A 27,958-nucleotide genomic window follows, 5' to 3' on the forward strand; every position below is an offset into this window, starting at 1 on the left:
CGCTGGAGGCTGCTCCCAGGTGGAACTCGGGCCTCGGCCCAGGGCTCCTATCCCGTTTCTCCCCGTGCACACTGGTACCAGGATCCCGCTCCGCCAGCCCCTGCCACGTACATCATCCGGTAGAATCTTGATGGCTTTTACAGGTCAGGAAATAGCCCCGCCGAGGTGAGGAATCTCACCCTGAGCCGAACGTCAGCAGTGGTGCAAAAACGAAATTGAGCCTATGAGGACAGCCTGTGTAGAATCCCCGCCCCCCTTTGTCTTGTATTTCTTTTAACTGGAAAGAGCGCGCTCCCATCCTTGGGTTCACTCCCAGATGCCCACCACGCATCCAGCTGGTCCGCCGGGTGGCAGGAACCCAGACCCTTGAAATCGGAGATGACCCCCTACGCCTGCCTACTTCACCCTCCAGGGTCTGCACTGGCAGCCAGGACTCGGACCCAGGTACTCCAGTGTGGGTTGTGAGCATCCAGCCGCGAGGCGAGCGCCCACTCCAGTGTTCCTGTTCCTGCTACAGTACTGCTTGACCTCCTGCTGTATTCTTATGTATTTGGAAGGCAGAGTGGACAGAGAGGGAGAAGCAGAGGTCTTCCATCCACTGGTTCCTTCCACAGACACCGGCATCAGCTGGAGCCGGGCCCGGAAGAAGCCAGAAACTCCCATCTGGGACTCCCGTGGAGGTGGCAGGGCCATCCCTTGCTGCCTCCCGGGTGGGGGGGATTAGCAGAAAGCTGGGGGTGGGGCTGCAGCCCAGGCCCCCGACACAGATAGGGTACAGGTGTCTCCAGCTCCTACCTCGTTGTCTCTCTCTCTCCACAGAGTGCCTGGGGAGAATGCTGAGCCTGGAGGGGTGCAGGACGTGAGCCAGGGATGGCAAGGAGCAGCGAGGGCCCACAGGACACCTGTCTGTTGATTGTGTGAATGAATGAGAATCCTCCACAGGGTGGGCTCGAAACCATAAAGTCGAGTTGATTTTTTTTTTTTCTTCAGTTAAGAAATATTTATTCAGGTAAGAGAGGGGCCCTGCGGGCCAGGAGTTGGAGCTGGCCTTGGTCTCACTGGGACTGGGCAGGTTGGGAGGGGCACTTCCGCTTGCTGAGGTTGGTGAGGATCTGGTGCTGGGTGGGCCGGTAGAGAACCACGAAGCTGTCTGGAGGGAGCATGGGACCTCCGTTCTCTTTCACCTGGCCCATCAGCAGGTAACTGGCTCCTGGGGAGGCGGGGTGGATGGTGCGGTTACTGAGACCTTGGCCAGCTCCTGGCTTGGGTCCCACACCTCTGTCCCCTCAGCCGGCCCCTTCCCATTGCCCCGGGGTCTTTGTTACCTTTCTTCAGGGGGCGACAGTGCTTGCAGGGCACATAAAACTTCAGGGAGGCGTCAGTGGGTGGAGAGGGCAGCTCCAGTCCTCCGGTTTTGTAAGCACCAATGAGACTGACTGTGACCCAGAGACCCTCACCCGGGCCCCGAACTATGGACTTTACTGTCCCAGTCACCACTGCGGAAGAAAGGGGGTGAGAGATGAACAGCCAGGAGGCCAGGGCTCGGGGGTCCAGGGGAGGGGCTGGTTAGAGGAGTGAGAGCAGGGCAGGGGGCGGGGCGGGGGGGTGGGCTTCTTACCCAGGTTGCTGGTACAAAAGTTGCTCTGCATGGTGCCTGTCCGCTGGCACTGCTTTGGGCAGGGGATGCTGGGTACATCTAGGAGGGAGGGGGCCAGGTTGGAAGGCTCCTGTTCCCCATAGCAGCCTCATTGATGTGACTGGTTTAGAGCTCTCTCCAGCTCTGGGTCCCAGCCACTGGCAGCAGAGAGACGCCAGGGAGCGCTGACGAATGAATGGAGTGACTGAGCCCAGGGGGAACGGAACGGCCCTCTCCCCCTCCCTGGACTCACCGGGGTCCTGGGGAGGTGCCTTGGCCTCTGGCGAGGCCTCCGGCTTCCCTGCAGGTTGGAGGCGCGGCTTCACGGGCGGCTTGACTTTGGGTCCAACTCCCGGCTTAGGGCCAGAGTCGACGAGTGCGGGACCCGGCCGGGCCTCCTCTCCTGCACCCTGGGCTGGCCCTTGCGCTGCCGCGCCCCGTGGCAGGATTCGGTAGGAGGCCGAGAAGCCGTCGGCGGTGACGCTGAGATCCGACACGAACTGGACAAGGAGCTCATTCCCTTCGGAGGAGATGGGGCTGCGGGACATTGTGGAAGGAATCAGGCAGGCCCTTCCAGGCTCCAGGGCCTTTTAACCGCTGCGGGCCGGTCCAGGGGCCGCACCAGCTTCCCGGCTTCGCAGTCCCCATTTGGCTCTCAATTCAGACCCCGGCCAGAAGAGGGGCCAAGGCTCCCTTTACCTGGCCCCTTCCCCGCTCCGCCTACCGGCCCGGATCCCGCCCCTCTGATTGAGCCCCGCCCCTCAAAACAGCGGCTTTCTCTTGGGACGCGGGAGACCCCAGACCCGCCGCGCACCCCAGGGCCGCCCCTCACCCCGGGGCCGTGTCGCCGCAGAACTTTCCCAGCCTCTTGGCGTCGTCGCTCACGGCTCCGTTGAACACGCTGACCGAGTCGTAGCGACAGTAGGTGTCCGGCTCCAGGTCAAACTTCCCGAAGGTCAGCGCGATGACCTGCCGGCAGACCGAGGCGGAGGCTGCGCGGGCGGGACCCCTCGCCTCCTCCACCCCAACGCCGCCTCCCGCCACCTTTAACATCAGCCGGGTCTGGTCTCTGGGACCCCCGGGGCCGCTCCCTAGCCCCACTGCTGGGGGGGGGGGTGTCACACACAGCCAAGGGACCCCCGGCAAGGGGGTGAGACCCTCGCGCCCGCCCGCGCCTTGTACCTCGCTCTAAGATCCTCAGGTTGTAATTTTACATTTTTTGTGTGCGCGCGCATGCCGCATCTGGGCCTGGTTTTGGTCCGCACCGGGCGCAAGCTCAGTGCACAGTCGACGTGTGCTGGCTGCAGGCTGGACGCCGCCCGAGTCCCCCACGGGCAGGCCCAGCAGAGGGTCAGTACCTGGTCAGGGGGCGCGATGATGTGCCAGGAACAGCTGATGCCCGGGGGATAATCCGACTCGGGCCAGTTGGGCGTGGTCAGGGTTCCCTGCTCCTTCTCCATCCGCCCCCCGCAAAACTGGTGCTCTGGGGAGGGGAGAGAGGAGCGGGGGTGGGGGGCGCTGGAGACCTTGGGTCGGCTCGGGGAGAGCGCTAGGCTGGGAGCCTGGACAGGAAGTTCGGGTGTCTGGGTCTCAGGATGAGGGGAGCAGACAGGAGGGCAGGTTAGCAGAGGCGGCCGGGTGGAGCGGGCGCCCCTGCGGGCAGTGGGAGGAGGAGGAGGAGGCATTGGCTGGGCGCGCTCCCTTCTGGCCCCTCCCCGACCGCTTCCCCTGGGAGATCCCATCCCCCCGGCCTGGCAGAAGGGTCCCCTTCGCAGGCTGGAGCGCCCCCACGCCGTGAGGGTGCCCTCGACTGGGGGCTTAGCCCCTGAGACCCCCATGGGGAGGTCCCCGCCTGAAACACTTCAAGGAAGACTTCTGCCGCCAGGAGGGGGTGATGGGACCGCAATCGGGAGCCCAGGGCTGGACGTAGGGGGCTCCGGGTCGGGGGAACTTGGTCCCCCAGCCCTGGGGTGCCCCCTCGCGCCCATCGGAGGGAGCCCGATTGCGGACGGGGCCGGGCAATTACTCACCATCCCAGTAACCCCAGGCCGCCCATTCCACCCGCGGGTCGGTGACCCATTTCCGCCTCGCGCCTGGGGGGGGGCCTGGAAGACGGGGTGGGTGGGAGCGGGAGGGGGGAGAGAAGACCGGGAGGAGGGACTGAAGGGGCAGTTAGTGAGGAGGAAGGGCCAGGGAGGTCAGGGGGCCCTAGGCTCTCGGGCGCGGGGTGGGTTAGGGCTGGGGGCGGGGCCTGCGCCGGGGGCGGGGCCAGGAGGGGCAGGCGGAGGTGCGGGAGGGCTCACCAGTGCCCGAGGTGGCCCGCCCGCTGTACCAGAGCAGGAATCCTCGTCCTCCCGTGCCTTCGTCCGCTGTCATCCTTAGGGTCACCTGGTTGCCGGGGGCGACTAGAGGCGCCGGCCGGAAGGTCCCGCAGAAGCGCCCAAGCCGCTGGCCCGAGGTTCCAGACCCAGCAAAAACCTCCAGAGCATCGTAGCGGCAGGAGGGGTGCAGCTCCAGGTCAAAGACTCGGAAGGAGAGGGACACAGTCTGGCCCTCGGGGACCTGATACGGGGGGCAGGGGCGGGGAACCCCCAAAGTCAGGCCACACACAGATGCCTCTCCCCGGCGGTTCCTACACCACCGGTTTGAGGGGAAAGGGCCCACGTCTAGCAGAGCAGAGGGGGCTGTGCCAGAGACAGGGCTGGGGTCTCGGGAAGAAGTTGGGAGTGGAGAATCAGGGGTAGAGCTGTGAGTTAAAAGTGGGATGGACAGTGGGGACGGGAGTGGAGGGGGCTTGGGCTGGACCCGCTGTGGGGGGAGTCCCCGTGGTGGTCAGGCCTTTTCCCTGGGAGACTTTGATCGGGGCAGTGACCAGAGGGGTCTCTCACCGTGATTGTCCAGATGCACTCTTTATTGGGGGGGTAGAGGTTGGGGAAACCCTCGCTTGCCACGTAGCCCGAATCCCCAGTCACCTCCCCTCCACACAGGAACACAGGTCTGGGGAACAGAAGAGGGGCTGTCAGGGGTGCGGGCAGCAGCAGAGATGACAGGTAAGGACTGGAGGCTGGGGTCGCTGGAAAGAAAGACCCAGGGGACCTGGGGTGTCTCAGCCACCAGGAAGGAGGGCTGGGGAAGGCGCCGGCAGAGGGTAGAGAAAAAGTAGGACCGGCTCAGGCTTCCCTCCAGCCCCCCCCCCCAGTCCCCACCCCCACCCCAACAGGAATTCCGGGAATCCTCAGCCCCTCTTCCCCACTCCCCCCCCCCCCCCCCCCCCCCCGTCCTGCCTGGCAGTCAGGGACAGGAGCTGCCTAACCACTTCCAGATGTGGACGAAGCCACGAGGCGATGTGGGGGGGGAGGGGGCCGAGACCAGAGCCCAGGCTCTTGAGCACCCTACCTTTGACCTGGACCTGTTCCAGGAGACCACTGGGGTATCTGACTCCCCGGCCTCCCCCTTGCTGTCCCCTCCCCCCACCATCTCTCTCTAGCTTCTTCCTGGAATCCAGATGTCCAGCTCCCAGGCAAGTTCAGGATCTTGGCTCCCTTAAACTCCATGGGGGGCCAAGGGTCTGGGTAGAGGGGGAGATTTAGGAGGGCAGAGGATCGGGAGTGGAGGGAGGGGAGCAGCAGAGTGTGGTCTTCAACAGGGAGGGAGATGTGGGGGGAGGGGTGCGAAGTCTCGGGGTGGTGTTAGCAAAAGGACCTCAGGATCCAGACATAACCCCCATGAAGCAGACAGTCTCGAAGCTCCCTGGAGCTGTCTGCAAGATGCTGAGACCTACCTGGTGTAGTTGGGGGTCTGGCCCTGGGCGAGAGGAAGCAGGGCCCAGGCCGTGAGGAGGGGCCCCAGGAGGGAGGCTGTGGCAGCAGGAAGCATGTTGGGGGGGAGCAGTGCTGGGGTCCTCGACGGAGCAGCAGCTGAGTTTGGCGGAGGCAGCGGCAGCGGCAGCGGCAGCAGCAGCAGGATAATCAGTGCCAGATGAGGCAGCCCCAGGCGGGTGTGTGGGCGTGGGGACTGGCCAGCGGGGCGGGCGGCAGGAAGGCGGGACAGGGAGACAGAGCGGGACGGTGGCGAGTCCAGGGGCCTCTCTAGGTCTGGGACACATAAATATTGGCCTAAGTAGGGGGTGGCGCGGTGAAGGCCACAGGGAGCATCCTCCAGGACCTCTGTGAGGTCCTCTGGAATGGCCCTCTCTGCCTGGGGCCCGGGCCGCCCAGGGCCATGGCCTCTGGGCCTTCCCCAGGATTGTCCAGCCCACCCTGACCCTCCCGCCCCTGCTTCCGCAGCACCAAGTCCCTCACAGGACTCCCACCCCGAACCATTCACCTCCTTCCTGGCCACCCCTGCCGCCCCCGGCCTGTTTTCCACTTCTACTGCCGTCTCTCCAGGCCTGGGCCAGTGGGAGACCTGGCCAGGGAGGACGAATTCTGCTCACTCCTGTTTCTAACTATTTGAAAGTCAGGAGTGGGGTCGGGAGGCATGAGGTGCTGTGGAAGGGAGTGGAACAAGGGGAAGGGAGGGGCTGGCTCCCCGAGAGCGAAGGCAGATGAGTGGAAGATGTGGTCTCCTGGGGGTGGGGACACGTCCAGGAGACAGAGGCCTGGAGCCATGGGCCCAGATAGTGTGTGTTCACCGAGTGGCCCCAGAAGGTGGGGTTAGGACGTCCAAGCCCCTCGGACTGGCTGGGGTCTGCAGAGCGGGAAGGGAGGCAGGTGCTGGCGGCTCTGCAGCAGCTGATGGCTGGCGCCGGTCCTGCCCTCCGTCACCCGCTGAGACAGGCATCGGCCCCCTTCCTCTATCTGTGATGACCCCTAGGCCCCAGGGCTCCAGACTGGGCCTCACTCGAGTCGTTTATTCTATTTGTCCATTAAATCTCTCGTCCATGATAGTCGGGTAGGGGGCCCCTCCTGGGCAGCCCCCGGAACATTTTATAAAAGAGGTCCTTGCCCTACCCTGGCATGGTCAGCAGTCCCCACCCTGAGACCCCTCCCCACACACAGCATTCATTACCACCAGCCGGCCTCCCCTTAGCCTGTGGCCCCGTCTCAGGGTGAGGCCGGGCGTGGGGAGTCAGCTCTCATGGGTCGGGGAGCCTGGGCGGCCCCCGCCAGCTGCCCTCTGCAGCATGTCCAAGGCCTCCCAGAAGAAATCCTTCTGTGCGGCCATTAAGGGCATCCAGCCCACGATCTCCCGCATCTTCTCCATGCGCTCCTGCAGCGTGGGGCAGCTGTCGATCTGGATGAGGTACTCCTTGCAGGCCCGGGCAGCCCCCCCGGGGTCCTGCGATGCACAGGCCCCCGTGGGCTCTGGGGTCCTGCTGGCTGGCAGGTCCCGATAGGCGGGATGGTGCTCGATGTCGTGGCTGGACAGCATGTAGAGGCACTCTCTGGTGGAGCAGAGGGAGCAGGCACACAGGGGGACCTGGGGGACGGAAGGGCGTGGCTGAGAGGGGCCAAGAAGCTGGGGAAGCTGGGGCTAACCCTGCTCCTGTGTTCTTCCCTCCCAGGCCCTGCCCTGAGCCAGCAAGTGAGCTGTAGCTGGCTAAGTGCCAGGTTGTGCAAGGTCAGATGAGGCCAGTGGGGTCGGCTAAGGGAGAGCACAGTATGCCTGCAGGGAAGGGAGGTGGGGTGGTGCCGGGGAAACGGGGCCCCTGGGTTCCTGCAGGAGTCCCAGCCACAGTCCTGGGGGCGACCAGGCTCCACCACTCTTGCCTTCCCGGCCTGCCCCTGCTCTGACCTTGACGTGGAGCCTGACGAAGGAGGCGCTTCCCTTAGGCCAGCCGGGGAGGCGGCCTCCAGCCCCACAGCCGCAGCCCAGCAGTTCCTTGCTGAAGTCCGAGCTCTGGCTCAGCACCAGGGAGTGGTTGAGGCCGCACCACATGGCAATCGGGCATTGCAGATAATGTACCTGAGGGGACACAGGACCAGGGTTCCTGAGAGGGGGGACACTGGGGCTGGGGGACCCGCTCAGAGCAGGGGGACTAGGAGGCTCAGGGCAGGGTGTAAACTGGAGGGGAAGGAAACGGGAGGCAGAAACCTCTTCTTTGCTCCCTGGAAAAGCAGCTCCTTGCAGAGGCCAGGGCCTGCTGTCTGCTCCTCCCCTCTCAGACCAGTGCTGCTTTTCAGCCTTCCAGCCTCTGCCTCTCCCCAGGGATAAACAGGGCTTAAACCCGGTGCGGTTTCAGTTTAGCGGCCGCCCCCACCATCCTGAATCTCCCTGCCTCCCTCCCTCCCTCCTCTCTCTCGCATCTTCCACTTGTCGCCTCATGCTCTTCCCAAAGGCCCGCCTGTTTTGAAGAAGTGCTTCATGGGATTCCGGCTGCTTCCTACCTCTGCCTTCGAAGCAGCAGAACTGGTGCCCTGACCAAATGGGTTTGACCACATTCTTGTCCCTGCCACAGCCAGGCCTCCCTGAGCCTCCTTGCGGCCTGGCTTCTCTCCCTGCCACGCCCCTCACACGCTCTCCCCAGGGACGCTTGACCTCCCAGTTGCCAACTCTCAGGGCCCCTCCTACACGCTCTCTCCTCTTGAGACTGTCACCACTTTAATTCTGAAGGTGCAGACAAGTAATTTGTGGCTACTCTAGAAAAATCAAATATTGGCAAGCAAAAAATTAATTTCAAAACCCAGGGAAACCCCACCACCTGCTACTAATATCTTGTTCGAGAGCCTTCGCTGTTGCCTAAACAAACACATGAGTTGTGTATTTTCAAACATAAACAGGATTGGGCTATGTAAACCCTTTGATACTTTTTTTTCCCCCCTAAAACATGTGATAGGACCATCTTTCCGTATCAGGAAATGCATCCTGACAGTGTCACACTGTCACCATTGGCCGTCCACCTTCCCCAGCCTGTCTGAAACTTTCTGCTCTCCTGCCTGGTCTCGGACACTTCCTTTCTTCTCTCCCCTGCCTGCAGTGGTTTGCGTCTCTCTCTCTCTCTCTCTCAACTTTTGTCCTTTCAACCTTATTCCAACTTGGAATCCAATACCAGCCAGACATTTCCAGTTCCGTGTTTTATTCTCACTGCAGGAAGTTCAAACTCTCACTCTCCTCAAACCAGTAATTCCACCTTTCACATTTGTTGGCGGTGTCTCCACCTTTTTCTCCTAGTCACCTCTGTCTCCTCACATCGCATCAGTTTCAAGGGCCTTTTTTTTTTTTTTTTTTTTTTGATGCTTTTCCCCAACACCTCCTGGATCTGTTCCTTCCCATTCACGATCCTCCCGGGTGCTGCGGCAGCTGACCTGGGGGCCTTCTCTTCCTGCTCAGAGCCTGCAAGGACTTTTCCCCAACTCTGCATCTCCAGCCTGGTGCCCGTCTCCACCACCTCACACTGCCTGCATCCCTGCACACCTTCTCTGCTCTAGCCAGCACAGACCTCCCACTGACCAGGGGTGTGCAGGCTTCACCCCATCCCCACTCCCTACTGCCTGGGATGCCTTTCCCAGTCCCCGCCTGGATCGTCTCTAACCCAGCAGGCCCTCTCACATCTCCTCTCTTCTAGCTACTGTGGCCACTGCACAGACCTCACAGTGCCAACCCTTGGGGAGAGAGGACCCCAGTGTCACAGGAACCACAGGCTGACTGCCTAGCTGACCTGGGAAGTGGAAGTGGCCACAGAGAGTGGACAGGCCCAGGGATTAGGGAATCTAAGGCGTGGGGATGAAGCTGCCCGCAAACGACCTCACCTGCGTGGGTTCCCCTCGGTCCATTTTGTCCCCTGTTCCCAGCTGCCCGTATCGGTTATTTCCCTGCATAAAGATTCGGCCAAATTCATCCACCAGGCCAAGATGATTATAGCCAAGAGCACAGAATAGGATCTAAGAGGGAAGACAGAGAGGGGAGGTGGGCACTCAGCTCCCTGCAGAGCAACCGGAGCTCCAGGACCTCCCGACTGCTGACTTGCATCCCCTGCGGATCTCTACCTTGCCCCGTGCCCTGTCCCACCCGGTCCGGCATCTGATCTCTGAAGCTCCCCTCCCCGCCTCTGGTGTGCCCCATCCCTCTAGGATCCTACCTTGGCAGGCAGTGAGAGAGCAAGTGGCATCTGCTGGTCCAGGGGGTCAAAGGCTTGAAGGGTCCCAAAGAGATCACGATACACCCCTGGGGTATGCACCTCAAAATACACTCCACCCTGGTCTGGGGGGTCGGGCGCCCTCAGCTCAGCGGCTTTGGGCACCCGTTTCCTAGGGCTAAGTCCCCACCTGGGAAGAAAGCAGCAAGATCTAGGGAGGCTCATACCCAGGAGAAATGCGCGAGCTATGCCGCCCAGGAACCTGACCACAGCGTCTCACTGAGATGCCCCAAGAGGTTCACCGTTAAGCTCTGGGGTCAGGGCTGCCAGTAGATGGGGGGCTGCTCACGGTGGGATCCTACAATGAGGGAGGTGGTTCTTACCCGTGATGTAGAGGGTACTGCTCTGGTTGGAGGCCATGCAGGTCACACGCAGGTGAGGCAGGCAGCGGGACACCTTCCGCAGGGTCAGCTGGACGGTGTAGGAGCGGGGCTGATCTAGCTGGGTCTCATTCACTACCAAAGAGTAGATCTTGCCTTCCTCTGGGGGTTGGGGGGGAGGCAGACAATTATGTGGGGGAGGGGCCTCTCCAAGGTCCATGCTATTGTCCAAAAGACTCCCTAAGCCAGGGATCAAGCATTTCTGCCCTAGGGTGGGACTGGGGGAAAAAAAAAAGTGGAAATGATATAAAGGAAGAACGACTTGAAGTCTCCCAGACCCCAGCCACTGAAATAAACCAGAGAGGTACTTCAACAAGAACCTGGTGGTCAGCTTTGGCAGAAGCCATTTGAGTGCTGGGAAGCATGAAGTCCGGGGATCTGGGGCCCTGCCTGGCATTCAGACATCCAGAATGTGAGGGTGTGGTCAAGTACAGAGGACACCTGGGAAAGTGGGGGGCAGTTCCGGGTACCGAGTAAGGTGCCTGTCATGGACGCTGGGAGGGGCCAGGCATTCATCAGAGCAGTGTTTTACAAACTACTTGTTGGGAGCAGGACCCTTTGCTCATGTTGGCATATTATGCAGAGTTCTGGCCTAGAAGACAAACAGAGCTATCCGGATTGACAGGAGGAAGAGGTAGCCTTTGGAGTCCTGAGAAGTCTCCATCCCTTCCCCCGCCTGCTCCACCACCCCACGGCAGGTCCTGGAGAAACTGCAGGAGACCCCGGGCAAACCACGGCTCTAGGTCGCACCTGTGAGGAGCAGCAGCGCCCGGTGGGTCTCCTGCCCTACCAGCACGATCTGTTTGAAGCTCATGGAGTGGTGGAAGGTCATCTTGAAGACTCGCTGCCCGCTGGACTGCAGATAGACCTCAACACAGTCACAGGCCCGGTTGCCGGTTGCACCAACCACTCCCGTCTGCTCTCGAGTGGCCAGGACGTAGAGGTACTTCCGGTAAACCGTGTCACATCTTGGGTCTGAGGCGAACTGTGAGGGAGGATGAGGGTGTCTGGGATCAGGGGTGAGGTGGGGCCGTAGGTGGGAGATGAGACATTCTGGTGCTGGGTGGGGAAATGAGGTTTTCTGGTTCCTGACAGGGACACGTAGGGACTGGCAGGGCCTGGTTCCCTGGGGGGGTGGGAGGGTGGCTCTCAGCTGCCAGTGTTCTACTCACATCCTTGGCTCCACGACACAATACAACATAGCGGCAGGCCCGCTTCCACTGGATTTGGCCAAGGGTGGAGGAGACCAGGGCATTTTTGAGGAAGAAGAGCGTCCCCACATAGTCAAGAATGAAGACGTGATCCTTGGTGGGCAGGAAGCGGCGGTAGCCATGGGCTAGCAGAGGGGCCACGCTCTTGCTGAGACACCGGCGGCGGCCTCCAAAGGCCTGGAAATACAGTCCCTTGGTGTCTGGAGAAGGGAAGGAGACGGAATGTTCAAGGGGCAGAGGGGGACACAGGGGGGTCAGTTACGGTTTGGGCAAACTGGATTTCTCAGACACCCTGGTGTTTAGCTCCTCCTCCTCCCAAGGACTGGGGTGCAGCCCCCTTCCAAGGGAGATGTGGACAGCTGAGATTCTACCCCACGTCTGAACCTTCGTTCTCTGCCCCACCACAGCCCAGGGCAGATGCTGCTTCTCCGTGAGCACTTCCTGGCATCGCCAACCTTGCATCAGAGGCATCAAGGGGAACATGGGAATAAAAACACAGAAGAGAGGCAGAAAGAAGAGTGAAAGCGAATGGCTGAGGAGGACCAGTAACCTCCCTCACCCCCAGCTCTGGATCTGCTTTCTGGACCAATCTCCTAATCTATGTGAAAGGAAGCCGTGGGACCGGGGTGCCCTTGGAGAGGCACAGATGCAGCCTGGTTGCCCAGCTGGGGGTGATCTTGTCCCTCAGGGGACGTGGTTTGTCACAACTAGGGGAGGTGTTGCTGGCATCCAGTGGGTAGGGGCCAAAGGTACTGCTAAACACCCTCAAATGCACAGGACAGCAAAGGAGGGATTTGTCCAAAATGCTGGTGGTGACAAGGCCGAGAACCCCCGGTTTAGAGGAGGGAGCAAGCTCAGGTTTGGGGAGCTGGGGATGCCTCTAAGGTAAGATCTGGAGTGAGACCTGGCAGGGATGCTACTGAGGGGAGGTGGGAGAGTCTGTGTGTGGGGTGGCTCTAGGGTCCTGGAGGAAGTAGTCAAGGGAGTCTGTCTGAATCTGACAGGTTCCTTCCAGAGGAAAGGGAGAGAGGGAAGGTTGGCTGGGACGCAGCCATAGAGAGCAGGAGGGACCCCACTGCATGGACAGACGGAGGCGAGGAGAAGAGGCTCTGGGGGAGATGTACAGTTAAGAATGGCGGCTCTCTTCCAGGGCCGGACCCCGGACCCCTGCTCTCGGAGGCGGGGACTGAGCTTGCGACAGATACGTCTCCACACGCCCTCGGCATCGCACACTTGGTGGAAGTAGTGGCAGGTCCGGCCCAGGGCGATCACGTCTCTGACAGGGAGGAAGGAGATGATATGCTCCACCTGGGGGCCGGGGAGGAGGACGCGGTCATCAGCAGCCCCTGGGCGGTCTGGCCCCAGTCCTTCATCCTCGGCGGTGCCGCCCCAAGGACTCACCAGCTCTGGGGGGAACAACTGAACAGAAACAGGGTTCCCTCTGCCCTTCTTCTCTTCACCCCCGGGCTCCGGGCCACAGGAAGGGCAGCTCCGCTTCACCTGCCCAGAGAAGGGGGATGCGTGGTTCTACGAGGGTCTCGCTTCGTCCTCCCTCCTCTGCTTCTCTTCCGTGAGTTCCCGTCTTGGGGCTGCTCTCAAACCAGCTCTCTCCAGGTCCACTGGCCACCCCTCCCTCAGCTCTGGCTGCCCTGAGTTCCCTGCCCTGCCCTTGCCTGGCCACCCCCTCACCCTGCGCCCCTCCTCCCATCCGCACAGCCCAGTGAGATTTTGCAGCTTCCGTCTCTGGCTTCTCACCATCCTGACTGCCCCCTCCCTGCTCCTGCCCTCATCTCTCTGGGCCCCTGGGCCCCCCGTACGCAGTTCCCTGGCCCCGGCCCTGCTGCCTTTCCCACACCATGTCCCCTGCCTGGGCTTGGGGGGCTTTTAGGGCCCCTCTGCCTTCAAGGCCCCTCCCTCATGGAGTCTGGGGCAGACAAACCTCTCTGTGACCTCACTGTCCAGCCACTGTGACCTGTTCCCCTTAACCTGGCTCTGGACTTTATCTTCTAGCTCCTGGGTTCCAACTCAGCTCTGGCCACCTGACGACTCATAGAATGTGCATTTGACTGGAGAAATAAAGTCTGTGTTCCTGGCAGATGAAGCCTGTACTTTCGGGGACCTGCAGGAGGTTTTCCCACTTGAGGCTCTTGTAGCACTGATGCTGCAAAGAAACACTGCTGAACCCTTGACGCCTGAGCAGGCTGGGGCCTCTTGGGGACCCGGGCCAGGCCCACCCGGCTCACAAAAGCATGCACGGGATGGGAGTGGGAACAGTTCAGCACACATCCTGCACAGTCTCACGAAAGGCTAAAGCAGACCGCTTTCTTAGTACGAACACTGCATGTGTGAAGACAACCTAGTAAGGTAGGAGAAAGGGCTGACTTGACTGTGACAGCTTAGGACACCTCCAAGAGTGAGCTATTAGCTTTGTCTTATGGGGGGGGGCATTTATGAGGAGAAAGCACAGGAGCTGGTGTTGCAGCTGTCCAGGTAGGGGCCAGAGATGTGCACCAGTAAGTCCCAGGCGTCGCTGACTCTTCCAGGGGCCTACAGCAACCCAGTCCTGCTGGCCAGCGAGCTCCTCTGCGCAGGGTTGCATAGACCGTTTCGTTAGCTGCGCTGGTGAACAGGCTGTCCACCACGCCATCTGACTCCCTTGCTTACGGTGACGAGCAAACACCTAGTCTGCAATACCCAAGACGGAATGTTCAGTTAACAGATGTTCAGGAAATCAGCAGCAGGGACGCGATTTACGTCAGCCATCCTGTGGCTGGGCCATGGACAGCACAGAAGTGGACTCTCGGTTGCTGATGGCACTACCAGGATGCTACCAACTCCGAGAAGGCCGTGTTTTGTCTCGCGTCTCGGTCCCCCTCCTCTTGCTCCATTTCAGCCCATGGAGCAAACAAGAGGTTGTGCCACTGTAAAAAGTGGGGGAGGGCGCTGCGTGGAGGACTGGGGGTTGTCAGGAACTTGCAGGCTTGCCCTCTGCCTCAGTTTCCTGATTTGGAAAACGAAGAACTTGTTCTCAACGGTGACGACCTTTCTGTCAGGGGGCTGGTGTAGACCCACAGCGGGTTAAGCCCCGGGCTGTAACCCCATCGTCCCACATGAGCGCCAGTTCCAGTCCCGGCCGCTCTACTTCCCAGCCTGCTCCCTGCTAATGTGCCTGGGAAAGCGGTGGACGATGGCGCGAGTGCTTGGGCTCCCGCCATCCACGTGGGAGACGCGAATGGAGTTCCAGGCTCCTGGCTTCCGTCTGGTCCAGCCCCGACAGCTGTGGGCATCTGGGAAGTGAACCAGCGCACGGAAGATCTCTGTCTCTCCCTCTCTTAGAAACAGAAAGCCCAGGTCTGGTCACCACGACTGCGGCCGCGCGGAGCCGCTCGGGCTGGGTGTCTACAGCCCCCAGGAAGCCGCCCGCCCGGGACCCGAGATCCTAGCGGCCCCTCAGCCTCCGCAGCCGGAAACGGCCCCCGCGGTCCCTTCGGCTGCGACAACGGCCTGCACACCGGCTCCCTGGCTAGCTCCCTAACGCGTCCAGCGTGCGCCACGCGACTTCAGCCCCGGCACTGCTCTCTCTCAGCCAACCCGGCGCGCCTCCCTCACATTCTTTACCTCAAAGTTCTAGCTCACCCGCCTCCTCCTTAGCGAAGGGCCCGCCTTCTCGCCCATGCTACTGGTAGGTAGACCCGTCTCTCAGAGAAAGAGGCTGGGCCTGATTTCCTCTGAAGGACCTAATTGGCCTTCTCGACAATCACTCGTCTTGTATCTGGCTTGCAATTGGATGTCGTTGGATGAAGGCCGGGGCGGCCTGCGGCTTGTAGTCGCCGCCTCTATTCCTTCTAGAGGAGCCCCGTCGTCCCCGCCTCCCTGATTGGCTCCATCGCAAGCCATCTAAGCACGGTGATTGGATACGGCTGCGCGGGGCGGGCTGGGCTCGGAGCGTCGGCCGTTAGCGTGCGCTCCGTTCTAGTCCCCCTCCCATCCCGCTCAGGGCTCCGGGCACGGAGGCTCCGCCCCCCGGCGGGCTCTGATTAGCCGCTTCCGACGCGTCTCGGGCCCACGATTGGTCCGCTGGTCCGTGACCCCGCTTCCTCCCCCTCGAGACGACTACGGCAGCCCCGAGGAGGGGGAGGGGGACGGAGGGACGGCCGGTCCCGTCAGTCAGGCCGCGGGAGCCGCCGGGAGCGGATGGCGGCGGCGGTAGCGGCCCCACTCGCCGCCGGGGGTGAGGAGGCGACGGCCACGATCTCCGTGCCAGGGTCTCCCGGTCTGCCCGGGAGCCGCAGTGCAGAGCGGGCCCTAGAGGAGGCCGTGGCCACCGGGACCCTGAACCTGTCTAACCGGCGCTTGAAGCACTTCCCCCGGGGCGCGGCCCGCAGCTACGACCTGTCCGACATCACCCAGGCTGGTGAGTGGCTCGGACCCCGGGCCCCGGGTCCGACGGGGACCGTCATTTGCATAGCCTCGCCCCCACTCTTGCCCCGCCCCTCCGGGAGCCCAGCCCGCCCCTTCACCTGGCTGTCGGGGGCCCCCCGCGGCTCCCGAGTGACATCGGCCTGCGAACACCCCCTCCCCGTTGTAGGACCCCTTAGACAGTGGACACTTTCCTCGTTTGCACTGGACGCCCAGCGTCTCGGGCCTTGCGTTGTCAGGCACTCGCTTTATTTGCATATCTGCGCACCTGTAGGAGGGTCCCGCCCCTCACCTGGTTGGCTCATTTGCATGACCTTCCACCTCGTTCCATAAAGCAGCCTCCGCGAGCTCCTCTAACCATTCCTTCTGCAACTCCTGCCCCCTTTTCACCGAGATCCGAGCAGCCCCGGGCACCCCCTTGGCGTGCATGGTGGTCCCGGACCACCTGATGCATCTGCTTGCTTTGCCGGGGTCCCGCCCACCAAGGTCCCCCGCCAGCCAATGGGAAAGGAGCACATCTCCGGGCTCCCCTCACTCTCTTCTCCCTGAGCTCTTCCGCCTGTTTGCCCGAGCCCTCGTCCGAGGCTTTTCCTTGTCCCCGCGCTCTGAGGTCACTGCGGGGCCTGTGACTTCATAGGTATCCTGGAATTCCCATGGCAGTTTCTGCTTTCCCTAGGGGGAGGAACTGAGGCAGTGGCTGAGCGGAGGGAGGGCTGGCAGTGCCGGGCCAGCGCAGGGCTCCCCCTCCACCCTCGTGCCTGTTGGTGCTAGGGGGTGGGAGACTCTGCCGTGACAGGTGAGTCAGGCCACAGCTGCCCAGGACGCAGCCTCTGATCTGGCGCTGGCAGCTGGGGGGCGGGGACCAGGATCAGGGCGGAGGCCCGCATTCCCTGCTGGGGTGTGAAGAGGCCTCCCTCGTGGGGCTGGACGGAGGAGCGCGGTGCTTCTCCTGCAGGTGCCGGCTCACCTGCACGCGTCGGGCAGGCCTGGACACACTGTCGCCCTTTCCGCCTCTCCGCTTGCCTTGCTCGCTGTGCAGTTGGGGAGCGGGGTGAGCCCCAGGAGCTGTTCCCATCCCTCAGTCCTGCCCCCCCACCTAACCCCCAGCTCCAGATTGACCTCAGCAGCTGTGTGACACTCGCCCCTCCCCCTCGCTTGTTTTTTGACAAAGACCAAATGTTATTCTTTACTTCCTCAGGGCTCTGGCTCAGTGAGTGGACTCTTGGGGAAAACTACCCAGAACTCCCAGCTCCCGCCCCCCCCCCCCCCCAGCATTCCGGCTCTGGGTGCAGCAGATGCTTCTGTGTGCTCACTGGGGAGGTCCCAGCTTCCTGAGAATCCCCAGCAGTTAGCCCTTTGGGGCCCAGGTTCGAGACCAGGTGGGGTCCATCTCGTGTCCAGAACGCTCTCCTCCGTGCCCCTCCCCACGCAGGGCACTCATGGCTGGGTGCAGAAAGGGGAAGTGACACAAACACAGAGCTGCCCATACCCCGTCCCGCACGGCTCCTTGCCCACCACCCAGACGGGAGGCCTCCGTGCTCCGCTGCCCCAGCCACTCTGAACACCCTCCTCCGCCATCCCTGCTCGTCTCCCTGGGGGCCAGTCCTGATATCCCCTGGACTCTGTTCCCTGGGGGAGGGGGGGAGGGGTGCCTCCAGCAAAGGAGAAGTGTGGCTCCTTCTCTCACAGACCACATCCTGTGCCCCTGTGCCCTGCCTCCTCCAGCCCGGGCTCCCTTCCGCTCCTAGCTTTTGCCCCCGCCTCTGCTCGCCCCATCCGAACTTGGCCTCTTCACCCACGAGCGCACACGCAAACACAGTTGTGGACAGAGAAAGCAGGCAGGTGGAGGGCGCGGGTGGGGAGACCAGATGCAGCCCTCCCACCTTCTCCGGAACTGACTTCTGCTGCTGGGTCTCCTGTCTGTGTGCACCAGGGCTAGGGCAGAGACAGCGACAGCAGCGCCCGTGAGCCACCTCGGCGAGCACAGGGCCCAGCACGCGGGTTGTCTGTACTGTGTTTCCTGTCACAAGACTCATTTCCTTGGGGGATATACCCCAGCTCCCCCCTCCCTCCCCACACACACCAGCTTGGGCTCGCCCCTCCCTGAGGAGGGCCCTTGAAGAAGCTCACCCAAGTTCTGTCGCCTGGGACTTCCCGCAGCAGGCTGAGGGCCCCTCCCAGTACAGGCTGCGTAGAGGAAACAAACGCGGGCCTCTGGAGACCTGGACGGTCAGTGTGTCCGCACTGGCGAGGACCCCAAGGCCTGCCTCCTGGCATGGGACAGCGAGATGCTGGCTGGGGTGGGGGTGGTCATGGCCTCTGTCACCCCCTCCACTGCTCGCCTTGCTGAAGGTGCACACAGAGGTGCGCAGCTCTTGAGGCTCCGGGGCAGTAAGGAAGGGAGTAAAAGGAGGCTGATGGGGCTGGCAGGAGGGCGAGAAGGCCAGGCCTGGGGCAGGGGAACCCAGAGGGGCCACCTAAAGGCTCAGCTTCCAGCTCAGCCGGGCCTCCTTGTCCCCCACCCCCACCCCGTCCCTGGGAATCTGGGGCTTCCTGGTCCCTTGGAGCTGGAGAAAGACTGTTGTCAGTGTCAGGGCCATACTTGTCTCTGCAGCCAGGCTTAGCGACCTTTGCATTCTCCATCCATAACGGGAGGAAGGGCCCCTGAGGGGATGAGTCCTGCCTTAGGGGTTTTCCATATGGGGGCCTCCCAGCCCGTGAGCTCACGGTTCTCTCCTGAGCACCAACCTTCTTTTTTCTTTTTTGATTAATTAATTTATTTGAAATGCAGAGTTAGAGAGGGAAAGATAGAGAGAAAGCTCTTCTCTCTGCTGATTGACTCCCCAGATGGCCCCAACAGCCAGAGCTGAGATGATCCAAAGCCAGGAGCCAGGAGCTTCTTCCCGGTCTCCCACATGGGTGCAGGGGCCCAAAGACCTGGCTATCTTCTGTTGCTATCTCAGGCCATAGCAGGGAGCTGGATTGGAAGTGGAGCAGCCAGGACTTGAACTGGTGACCATATGGGATGGCAGCACTGCAGGCGATGGCTTAGCCTGCTATGCTATAGTGCCGGCCCCCGGAGCACCAACCCTCCTTGACTTTTTGCTTCCAGCTCCCTGGCGTTTTGGATGGATGGGAGCCACCAAGGTGACAGAACGGTCCTCCCTTGCAGGACAGCTGTGCGTCTGAAGACGGTGTTTGGGGCGTATTCCTCTCTCCCAAGTCTGAGCTTTTCTAGCTCAGTGACCCCAAGTCCTTTGTCATGCCCTTGGCACCCTGGTCATGCTCAGAAGATGCTCAGGCTGCCCAAGGCTTTGTTATTTCTCCCAGGAGCACAGGTTTCTGTAGGTCTGGGGGCAGAGAGCTGGGCAGCTGGTTCAGATGAAGTTCCAGGCCCTTCTGTCCAGGGCTGGCTCTTTCTGCAGCTGCCCCCTGACCTGTCTTCCACTTGCCTCCCCCAGACCTGTCCCGGAACCGGTTTCCCGAGGTGCCGGAGGCAGCATGCCAGCTGGTGTCCCTGGAGGGCCTGAGCCTCTACCACAACTGCCTGAGATGCCTGAACCCGGCCTTGGGGAATCTCACAGCCCTCACCTACCTCAACCTCAGGTAGGGTGGGGACCTTGTCCTTCTCAGCCTCCAGGACCAAGGCGCAGTGTCCCGAGTGACCCTGCTGGTGACTCTGAGAGGAGGGCAGAGCCGGACACTATGCCCGGGGAGTGAGCCCACTGCCTTTCTCCCTCCTGCAGCCGAAACCAGCTGTCGTCGCTGCCACCCTATATCTGCCAGCTGCCCCTGCGGGTGCTCATTGTCAGCAACAACAAGCTGGGGGCCCTGCCTCCTGACGTGGGCGCCCTGGGAAGCCTGCGACAGCTCGTAAGGATGGGGAGCAGAGCGAGGAGAGGGGCTGTGCGGCCAGGCACCAGGGCCGCCTCGGGGAAGCCGGGGGAGGCGTGGCCAGGGACGGAGGGCAGTTTCTGAGGGGTCTCTCCCTGCCCCCTTCGCGGTCGCAGGACGTGAGCAGCAACGAGCTGCAGTCCCTCCCCGTGGAACTGTGCGGCCTCTCTTCCCTGCGGGATCTCAATGTCCGGAGGAACCAGCTCAGCACCCTGCCCGATGGTAAGGGACCAGGGCAGAGGGCTGTCGGCGGGGTGGCTTGTAGCCGGCGGAAGTCTGCTGCTCACGTTTCTAGAAGCTGGGAGTCCAGGATCAGGGGCCAGGTGGTCCGGTTCTGGCAGAGGCCCCGTCTGGGTTGCTGACTTCCTGCCCTCACGGGCTTTCTTGAGGGCTCCACGCTAGTGACCTAAATAGCTTCCCAGAAGCCACACCTCCTAATGCCATCCCTTTAGGGGTTACAGTTTCTGTCTTTCTAAAAATTTCTACTCATTTTTGAAAGGCAGAGAAACAGTGAGAGAAAGAGACAGATCTCCCAGCCACTGGTTCACTCCCTTGCCTGCAACAATCCGTGCTGGGTCAGACCAAAGCTGGGAACGCAACCTGAATGTCCCGTGTGAGTGCCAGGGGCCCAGGGACTTGAGCCATCACCCAGTGCTTCCCGGGGTCTGCATGACCAGGAAGCTGGTCTCAGATCCAGGCACTCTGATGTGGGATTGGGTACCCCAGTGGCGTTTTAACTGCCATACTAAGTGCCCACCCCATGGGCGTCATTTCAGTGTAAGACTTTGAGTGGGAGCTGGTGCTGTGGTATAGCGGGTAAAGTCCCAGCTGTTCCACTTCTGATCCAGCTCTCCGCTATGGCCTGAGAAAGCAGTAGAAGGTGGCCCAAGTGCTTGGGCCCTTGCACCCACGTGGGAGACCTAGAAGAAGCTCCAGGCTCCTGGCTTCAGATAGGCCCGGCTCCAGCTGTTCTGGCCATTTGGGGAGTGAATCAGCGGATGGAAGACCTTTCTCTCTCTCTCTTTCTCTCCCTGCCTCTTTGTAACTCTGCCTTTCAAGTAATAAATAAATAAGTTATAAAAAAAATGTGCATTAAAAAAAGAACTTTGAGGGGAGCCAAGCATTTGGTGGATAACAGTGCATCAGCCTTGGAGAGTCTTCAAGGATGAATCATGGCTTAGTTACCCAGGGTCTTGCAGTATATAAAACAAACTGTAAACGAATGTATTTGATCTTCACCATAAGAACTTCCTGAGGCTGGTAAGGTGTGGATTCTTCAGTCTGTTTTATAAATGTGCAAGCTGGCACGGAAAAGGCAGTGTGTGAGCGCGCTGGCTCTGTGCGGAAGGGGCCTGTGAGGTCACCCAGCGTCACTGCTGATCCCACCGGAGCTCTCTGATAGCCGAGTCCCTGAGTCAGCTGATGCCCCACGCCGCCGCCTCCGTGGGGGCTGCATGCCGGAGCCCCGGCAGCGCCACCTGAGCCAGCTAATTGTGCCGCCAATGTGTGCTAGCCCCTGCTGCCTTTTTTCTTCCCAGGGTTGCTGTGTGCGCCTCCATGTTTAGGTGGGAGCTGGGGAGATGTGGGTGATATGACTAGGGCCAACTCTTCAGGGTTTAATGGCTTAGTGGAGAGAAACAAACATTCTTAGGGAAATGTTAGTGCAGGATCCTGACAGAGCCAGGGCAGCTAAGACCCCTGGGGGCAGCGGCACGGCAGGAGCAGGCCTCTACGGAGCATCCCCGCCTCCCGCGTCCAGGCAGAGGACTGTCCACTGCAGGTGGTAGGAGCAGGGCTAGCACAGATGCCGTAGAAGGCAGGCCAGGGCGGGGCAGGAGGGGCCTGGTGCCATGCCGAAGAGAGCAGACTTGGCTTTGAAGGACAGGAGGGGAGTGTGTGAGCATCAATAGGGGCACAGCAGCTAATGCCCCTTGAATGCAGCGAAAATCCTAACCAAAAGCCTCAAGAAGGAGGCTCCATGCAAGAAGGAAGACTTTCTTGGGGCCGCTCATGTGTGGGAGTCCAGAATGGAGTGGCCAGCAGTCCGGGCATAGCTGCATGGAGACTTTTTGTACACGGAACTCGGAAGAGGCAAAATTGTTTTTTACATTTGCAAATTAACGGGGAGCTGGGGGTTGGAACTTGTGTTACAATATCCCTTTGCTATTTTTTTTTTTTTTTTTTTAAGATTTATCCTCTTATTTGAAAGAGTTACACAGAGAGAGAAGGAGAGGCAGAGAGAGAGAGGGAGAGAGAGGCCGTCCATCCACTGGTCCACTCCCCAACTGGCTGCAATGGCCGGAGCTGTGCTGATCCGAAGCCAGGAGCCTCCCCCAGGTCTCTCACACAGGCACAAGGACCCCAGGACTTGGGCCATCCTCTCCTGCCTTCCCAGGCCACAGCAGAGAGCCAGATTGGAAGTAGAGCAGCTGGGACTTGAACTGGTGCCCATTTGGGCAGTGCCGGCACTGTAGGCGGCGGCTCACCCTGCTATGCCACAGCGCCAGCCCCCTTTTACTATTCCTTTAGAATAACCCCTTGGACATCCAGTTTCTGAGGTCTGCCTCATCAGAAAGACTTGTGATGCCACTTAACTCTGGCAGGAGAGTGGCCCTGTTCGGCTGACGGGGTCAGTGGCCTTCTGAGAGAGAGCGGATTGGGGAGGGGGAAGCAGGACCTGAGAAGGCATTGCTGTGGTTTGCTGTCACACAGGGAGTTAGGGGGTCATCCGTTTTCTCTACTTGCCCCACCGCCTCTTTCTGCCTGCTTCCTTCCCGGTCAGCAGGTGCCTTAACGCATTTTCCACTGCGACAACAAAGTACCTGAGGCCGAGTAATTTATAAGGAATAGAAGTTTATTTGGCTAACGAGTTTGGAGGCTGGAAAGTCGGAGTGTGGCACTGGCATCTGCTCAGCTTCTGGTGAGGGCCACGTGCTGTGTCAGCACTGCAGAGGGCATCCAGGCAGGCCAGAAACAGCTTTTATAATCAAGTGAGACAGAAACAAGCCAGAGAGAGCTTGTTTTTATACCAAGCTACTGCCTCAGTACCCATAAGCCACTAATCCATGCGTGGATTAATCCAGTCTTGAGGACAGAGCCTTCTGTGCCTGGTCATTCCCAGAGGGCTCACCTCCAAATACCATTAACACAGGATTTGGGGATTGACTTTCCAATGCATGAAATTGGGGAATGAACCCTCCAACCATTGCAGTAAGGGTCCAAGTAAGCATTTGATCAGGGTTCTCTGTGGGCCATAGAAAGAGATCCAATCAGAATGTCCTGAGGACAGAGAGGGACCTATGAATTCCATGAACCTGAGGTGTCTGGAAAGGGTCATGGAAGAGGTGACACTGGAACTGAACCCTAAAAGGTGCCTGGGTAGGAAAACAGATTCTCCCAGCTGAGCGAACAGGATGTAGAAAGGCCCAGAAGCTGAGGGACTGGAGGGGTGGCCAGTGAAGTGGGAGACGGGAGTGGACCACGCTGCGCTCGGGAGCTGTGCTTTGGCTTCTGTGCAGGGCTGCCCTGAATCCAGACAGCCTGTGAGAAGTAGTGAAAGGCTCCCCGCTGGGCAGGAAGAGCCTTGCCCAGGCTGCAGGGCTTGGCTGGTCCTGGGGGCACTGGGACAAGACAGAACCCACTCAACCCCACAGCCCTGGCTGCCTGCCCTGGGAGGCTGTGGAGCAGGGGGACTCACAGCTGGGTTTGTGTCTTGTGCCGTCACTACAGGATTTCAGGGTTGGTTCAGTATGGAAGGGCAGGCAAAGAGAAGAGGGCTGGGGTGGGCGTGGGAGTCGGGGTACCCGGTATGGGAGATGTTCAGCTCTGAAGGTACAGATGTGAGTGGGAAGAGGAGCAGGGGGGTCATGGGCTTGGGCGTGACCTGAGACAGCCTGGGCAGAGGCTGTGATGGACCCAGGAGTGACCAGAGCAGCAGGCGAGGAAGCGAGCCGTCCTCGGTCCTGCTCCTGACTCTCCCTCACTCGCCCCCAGAGCTGGGGGACCTTCCTCTCGTCCGCCTGGACTTCTCCTGTAACCGTGTCTCCCGCATCCCGGTCTCCTTCTGCCGTCTCAGGCACCTGCAGGTCGTTCTGCTGGATAGCAACCCCCTGCAGAGCCCACCTGCCCAGGTGAGCTGTGGCCCGGGGACCCTGGGGCAGGAGCTGAGGGTGGGAGGATCCCTTTTGGCAGCCCTGCAGGCTCAGGGGAGCCACCTTCCTTCACTCCCCACCTGTGCTTCCTCATTTAGATCTGCTTGAAGGGCAAACTTCACATATTCAAGTACCTCTCAACAGAGGCTGGGCGGCGTGTGGCTGCCCTGGGGGACTTGGCCCCTTCCCGTCCCCCGAGTTTCAGTCCCTGGTAAGTCCTTGGTGGAAGGAAGGGAGCCCTTGGCTACTTCCTGCCCCTTCCCGGCACCAGGGACCCACTGGTTTCCAGGGGAGGCTGAGGGGTTGCTTGCTGCCCCCCATGGGCTGACCACATCTCCTTGGCTGGCCCCAGCCCTGCGGAAGATTTGTTTCCGGGACGTCGGTACGATGGTGGGCTGGACTCAGGCTTCCACAGCGTCGACAGTGGCAGCAAGAGGTGGTCTGGAAATGAGGTAAGGGTCCCTTTTCCAAGGAGATTGGGGGTATCAGCCCTGGGGACAAAACCTCCGAGTGAGAGGTGGCTGGAGTAGGACTGGCTCGGCTGCTGACCCCCATCGCAGTCCCTGAGAGATAGCACCCGGTAGGCCCCGAGCCCCTGTGGTCCCCGGCACTGCAGAGAGGCCATCTCCCAGCTCTTCTCTTTGTCTCGTACAGTCGACAGATGAATTTTCGGAGCTGTCTTTCCGGATCTCAGAACTGGCGCGGGAGCCTCGGGGGCCCAGAGAACGGAGGGAGGATGGTTCTGGTGAGGAGTGGGGCGGGGGTGGGGGCGGGGGCGGTATGAGGCCCCAAGGCCTCTGTCTTCTTGCTGATGAGCCCTGGCCCCTGCAGCCGATGCAGACCCTGAGCAGATGGACTTCATTGACAGCCACGTCCCTGGGGAGGACGAAGAGCGAGGCTCTGCTGAGGTGAGGGGCCACCCCTGGCCTCTGCCAGGAGAGGGGTAGCGGCGGGGGGAGGGACACGCCGCAGGCCTGGGGGCTGGGCCTTTCTTCAGCCTCTCTACTGTTCTCTCTTCAGGAGCAGCGGCCGCCTGAATTCAGCCCTGTGGCAGGGGACGGGGAGAGGGCGCCCAGCAGCAGGTACCCCGAGCCCCTCCCGCCACAGCCCCCAGTGCCCTCTCCGTCCCCGGCCCGGTCTACCTCTCTGATCCCCTCTGCCCCCGCAGGCGAGAGGAGCCGGCCGGAGAGGAGCGGCGGCGCCCAGACACCTTGCAGTTGTGGCAGGAGCGGGAGCGCAGGCAGCAGCAGCAGCAGCAGGGCGGGCCGTGGGGCGCCCCCCGGAAGGACAGGTGCGGCCGCTGCTGGAATGGGCGGCTCTGCCCGGGTCGGGGCTCTGCCCGCAGAGCTGACCGCACCTCTCCTGCCTCTTCCAGTTTCCTGAAGCCAGGGACCAGGGCTGCCGGCGGAGCTGCTGTTGCCTCGTCCACGCAGGCCACCTTCAAGTAGGTCTCCTCCCCGCGTCCTGTCCCCACACACGCTTCCCCTGACGAGTCCCTGAGTCCCTTGCTCTGTCTTCCTCAGTGGCCCACCCAAGTCCAGTGCCACCCAACTGGGAGCTCCAGGGGGGCAGGGAGCCCCTGCACCTGCCCCTGCCTCCCAGGAGCCCCTCCCTGCAGCTGGACCAGGTAGGACACAGATTTGGGGAGGAGGGGGGAGGGCTGGGACCTGGTGGCCTGAGGGGAGAGTGGGACACTGCGGGGACACCTCTCTCACCTGCCCTTGTTCCTGGCTCCCAGTGACAGCACCTGCTCCCCGGCCACTTGGCTCCATTCAGAGACCAAACAGCTTTCTCTTCCGTTCCTCCTCCCAGAGTGGCTCAGGTGGGTTCCCTGTCCCTTTCCCCTCCCCCGCCCCGGCCCCCAGCGCTGTCCTGGCGCTGACCTGACACTGGCCAGTACTAACCCCGGGTCTGGGAGCTGTCTGACCTGTCGTCCTGAGATGCAGGAGGCGTGGGTGCCGTACGCTGGGGGAGCAGTGGAGACAGCCACCACGTCCTCCTTTTCCTTTCAGGCCCCTCCTCACCGGACTCTGTCTTGAGACCTCGGTCAGCCCCCCAGGTTCCAGATGAGAAGGAGCTCATGGGTCAGCTGCGCCAGGTGGGCAGAGGTGGGACCTGCGTGGGCAGGGCCTGGCTGTGGCGGGGGCTCCTCCAGCGTCCTTCTCTGGGACCCAGGCCTCCCTCGACACCCACTCTGCCCACCCTGCTACCTCTCCTGAGGGTGGAAAGGAACAGGGTCGAGTTCCTCGTCGACCCTGACCGGCTCTTCCTTCTGGCTTCCAGGTCCTTGAGTCTCGGCTGCAGCGGCCCCTGCCTGAGGACCTGGCCGAGGCTCTGGGCAGCGGGGTCATCCTCTGCCAGCTGGCCAACCAGCTGCGGCCCCGCTCTGTGCCCTTCATCCACGTGCCCTCACCTGCTGTGGTCAGCGGGGGCCTGCGGGCGGAAATGGGGGCTGGGGCGGGAGCTCCTGCGGCTGCTCCCTGATCTTTGCTTTTCTTGCCCACCCCCAGCCAAAACTCAGTGCCCTCAAGTCTCGGAAGAATGTGGAGAGCTTCTTAGAAGCCTGTCGGAAAATGGGGGTGCCTGAGGTAGGGGGGCCATTGAAGGGTGGCGGTGCCCTGGGCTGCATGCGGGTGGGGTTCTGTTCACAGGGGTGTCTGCTCCAAAGGAAGCATGTCAGCATGCCCCTGCCCGCACGTCTGCATGTTGGCGCGGCTCTGCCTGGCACGTGAGGGTGGGGGCGGGAAGGGCTGTCCGGCTGTGCTGCTGCTGACGGCTGTCCTTTGTCCTTGTCCACCTGCCCTGCCCTCCCTTCCCAGGCTGACCTGTGCTCGCCCTCGGATCTCCTCCAGGGCACCGCCCGGGGGCTGCGGACCACACTGGAGGCCGTGAAGCGGTTGGGGGGCAAGGCCCCGCCACCCCTCTGGCCCCCCTCTGGTCTGGGCGGCTTCGTCTTCTTCTACATGGCCCTCATGCTGCTGCTCTATGTCGTCTACACTCGGTTCCTGGGCTCCTAGGACCGGAAGTCACCCCCTCCCTGTGCCCGCCCTCTTTCTATTTATAAGACTCCTGCTCCTGGCTCCCCACCAGCGGTGCCTTCAGCCCCTACCAAAGACACTAGTGTACCCCTTCACAAACACTGACCTCAGAGGCCCCACTCTGGTACCCCCAGACCCTGGGCCCCCCGCCTCTGGCCCCACTCCTGTAGCCCCTCTCCCTCAGAGCTGATGGTGCCTTCGTGCCCTCTCCTGCCCCCGCCTCTGGTCCCCCCCCCGGGGTGGGGGGCAGGAGCTTGGATCTTTTCCTCGTCTTGCATCCTCCCTTCCTCCCCCCACTGGCTGCTATGGGGGCTAAATTATCTCTATTTTGTAGAGAGAACTCTATATTTGTAGGGGATGAGGGGGCCCCGCGGGTCCCTGTCTCTTTGTATAAACTGTACAGACCGTGGCTGCCTCTGTGTGTGTATGTATGTATGTGTGTGTGTGTGTGCACGCGTGCACGCACGCCCCTGTGCTCCATGTGCCAGCCTGCGGGCCCCAGCATTTCCCTGTGGAAATGACAGCCGCTCCTGCCCCTGAGCCTTGTCGTCTGTGTCGCCCCCTTTCTGTTACCCACTGGCGGCTTCCTCGTGTCCTGTTTGTCCCCGTGTGGTGGGCGCACGCGTCGCCCCGGAACTTTGGCCTCCTACCTGCACCTTGTCTGGCAGGAGAGCTGTGGAGGGGGTGATGAGGGGGAACTTAATCTGGGCCCCTCCCCCCCAGGAGTCCCTGTGCCAGCCCCACCACATCCTGGAAGAGGAGGGGGCCCCGGGAAGGGGCCTCCCCCACATCGCTGCTGTCGTCCACGCACTGCTGGAAAGGTCTTAGGGGTGGAGGTAGGGGCGCGGGGCCAGAGCCGCTGGAGACCCTCGGGACACAGGAGATGCATCTGGGCTCTGCTCCCTTACAAGGACTTGTAAGGGCGGCCTGGGCACATGTGGGCCCGCGGGGCTGAACGCCTGCAGGTGCCGCGAATGTCTGGGTGGAAGACCGGGCGATGGATACTGTGTCGAGCGCAATAAAAAGAAAGCGGAAGCCCTCTAGGCTGGCCTCAGGTGTGAGCATGTCTACGCAGCCGCGCGTCCCAAGGAGGGGCGGCACCTGCTCCGGCTCGCGGCGGCCGCGCGGGGCGGGGCGGGGCGCGCAGACCCC

General features: G+C 61.6%; 3 protein-coding genes and 1 long non-coding RNA gene across 6 annotated transcripts; 2 read left to right on the forward strand and 2 right to left on the reverse strand.

Annotated features, from left to right (window-relative positions):
- Positions 1-964: 964 nt before the first annotated feature.
- On the reverse strand, positions 965-5,633 carry PCOLCE (procollagen C-endopeptidase enhancer). Its single transcript, XM_062179578.1, has 9 exons — positions 5,418-5,633; positions 4,525-4,633; positions 3,940-4,198; positions 2,995-3,119; positions 2,469-2,605; positions 1,890-2,173; positions 1,619-1,696; positions 1,326-1,496; positions 965-1,210 (listed from the first exon to the last, which is right to left on the reverse strand). Exons 1-9 carry the CDS (start codon positions 5,510-5,512, stop codon positions 1,056-1,058), a joined length of 1,413 nt encoding a protein of 470 aa, XP_062035562.1. The 5' UTR covers positions 5,513-5,633; the 3' UTR covers positions 965-1,055.
- On the forward strand, positions 4,605-12,522 carry LOC133750180 (uncharacterized). The gene is made up of 3 exons (XR_009864676.1): positions 4,605-4,686; positions 10,719-11,036; positions 11,712-12,522. It is a non-coding gene; the product is annotated as an uncharacterized LOC133750180 (long non-coding RNA).
- Positions 5,914-15,145, reverse strand: FBXO24 (F-box protein 24). 2 transcript variants are annotated; one of them, XM_062179584.1, is made up of 10 exons: positions 14,941-15,145; positions 12,706-12,804; positions 12,429-12,612; positions 11,266-11,504; positions 10,844-11,078; positions 10,037-10,195; positions 9,657-9,778; positions 9,328-9,459; positions 7,373-7,543; positions 5,914-7,057 (listed from the first exon to the last, which is right to left on the reverse strand). In XM_062179584.1, the coding sequence occupies exons 1-10, from the start codon at positions 14,977-14,979 to the stop codon at positions 6,707-6,709; spliced, it is 1,731 nt and encodes a 576-aa protein (XP_062035568.1). In that variant the 5' UTR covers positions 14,980-15,145; the 3' UTR covers positions 5,914-6,706. The 2 variants fall into 2 exon arrangements, with proteins under 2 accessions (XP_062035568.1, XP_062035567.1); XM_062179583.1 differs by lacking the exon at positions 14,941-15,145 and adding an exon at positions 12,994-13,077.
- Positions 15,146-15,483: 338 nt separating this feature from the next.
- On the forward strand, positions 15,484-27,886 carry LRCH4 (leucine rich repeats and calponin homology domain containing 4). Of its 2 annotated transcripts, none has more exons than XM_062179577.1 (18): positions 15,484-15,718; positions 19,185-19,329; positions 19,470-19,596; positions 19,734-19,839; positions 23,611-23,747; positions 23,867-23,979; positions 24,121-24,220; positions 24,423-24,513; positions 24,600-24,676; positions 24,789-24,850; positions 24,937-25,059; positions 25,144-25,212; positions 25,292-25,395; positions 25,507-25,590; positions 25,781-25,866; positions 26,052-26,189; positions 26,279-26,356; positions 27,530-27,886. In XM_062179577.1, the coding sequence occupies exons 1-18, from the start codon at positions 15,499-15,501 to the stop codon at positions 27,632-27,634; spliced, it is 1,965 nt and encodes a 654-aa protein (XP_062035561.1). In that variant the 5' UTR covers positions 15,484-15,498; the 3' UTR covers positions 27,635-27,886. The 2 variants fall into 2 exon arrangements, with proteins under 2 accessions (XP_062035561.1, XP_062035560.1); XM_062179576.1 differs by having other exon boundaries at positions 26,588-27,623.
- Positions 27,887-27,958: the final 72 nt, after the last annotated feature.

This window comes from Lepus europaeus, chromosome 21, assembly GCF_033115175.1.
Source record: "Lepus europaeus isolate LE1 chromosome 21, mLepTim1.pri, whole genome shotgun sequence".
Classification (NCBI taxonomy): Eukaryota; Metazoa; Chordata; class Mammalia; order Lagomorpha; family Leporidae; genus Lepus; species Lepus europaeus.

Bases quoted from the DNA above. Each gene is read 5' to 3' on its own strand.
- PCOLCE (XM_062179578.1), bottom strand. From the start codon at position 5,512: ATGCTTCCTGCTGCCACAGCCTCCCTCCTGGGGCCCCTCCTCACGGCC. The intron at 4,634-5,417 runs GTAGGTCTCAGC...TCTGTTCCCCAG, and splicing joins CAGACCCCCAACTACACCAG to ACCTGTGTTCCTGTGTGGAG. The intron at 1,497-1,618 runs GTAAGAAGCCCA...TTTCTTCCGCAG, and splicing joins CTTTTGTACCAGCAACCTGG to TGGTGACTGGGACAGTAAAG.
- FBXO24 (XM_062179583.1), bottom strand. From the start codon at position 13,062: ATGGTGAGAAGCCAGAGACGGAAGCTGCAAAATCTCACTGGGCTGTGC. The intron at 11,079-11,265 runs GTGAGTAGAACA...CCTCCCTCACAG, and splicing joins TGTGTCGTGGAGCCAAGGAT to TTCGCCTCAGACCCAAGATG. The intron at 10,196-10,843 runs GTGCGACCTAGA...CCCAACCCCCAG, and splicing joins GGCGCTGCTGCTCCTCACAG to AGGAAGGCAAGATCTACTCT.
- LRCH4 (XM_062179576.1), top strand. From the start codon at position 15,499: ATGGCGGCGGCGGTAGCGGCCCCACTCGCCGCCGGGGGTGAGGAGGCG. The intron at 23,748-23,866 runs GTGAGCTGTGGC...TTCCTCATTTAG, and splicing joins TGCAGAGCCCACCTGCCCAG to ATCTGCTTGAAGGGCAAACT. The intron at 26,357-26,587 runs GTAGGGGGGCCA...CTCCCTTCCCAG, and splicing joins GGAAAATGGGGGTGCCTGAG to GCTGACCTGTGCTCGCCCTC.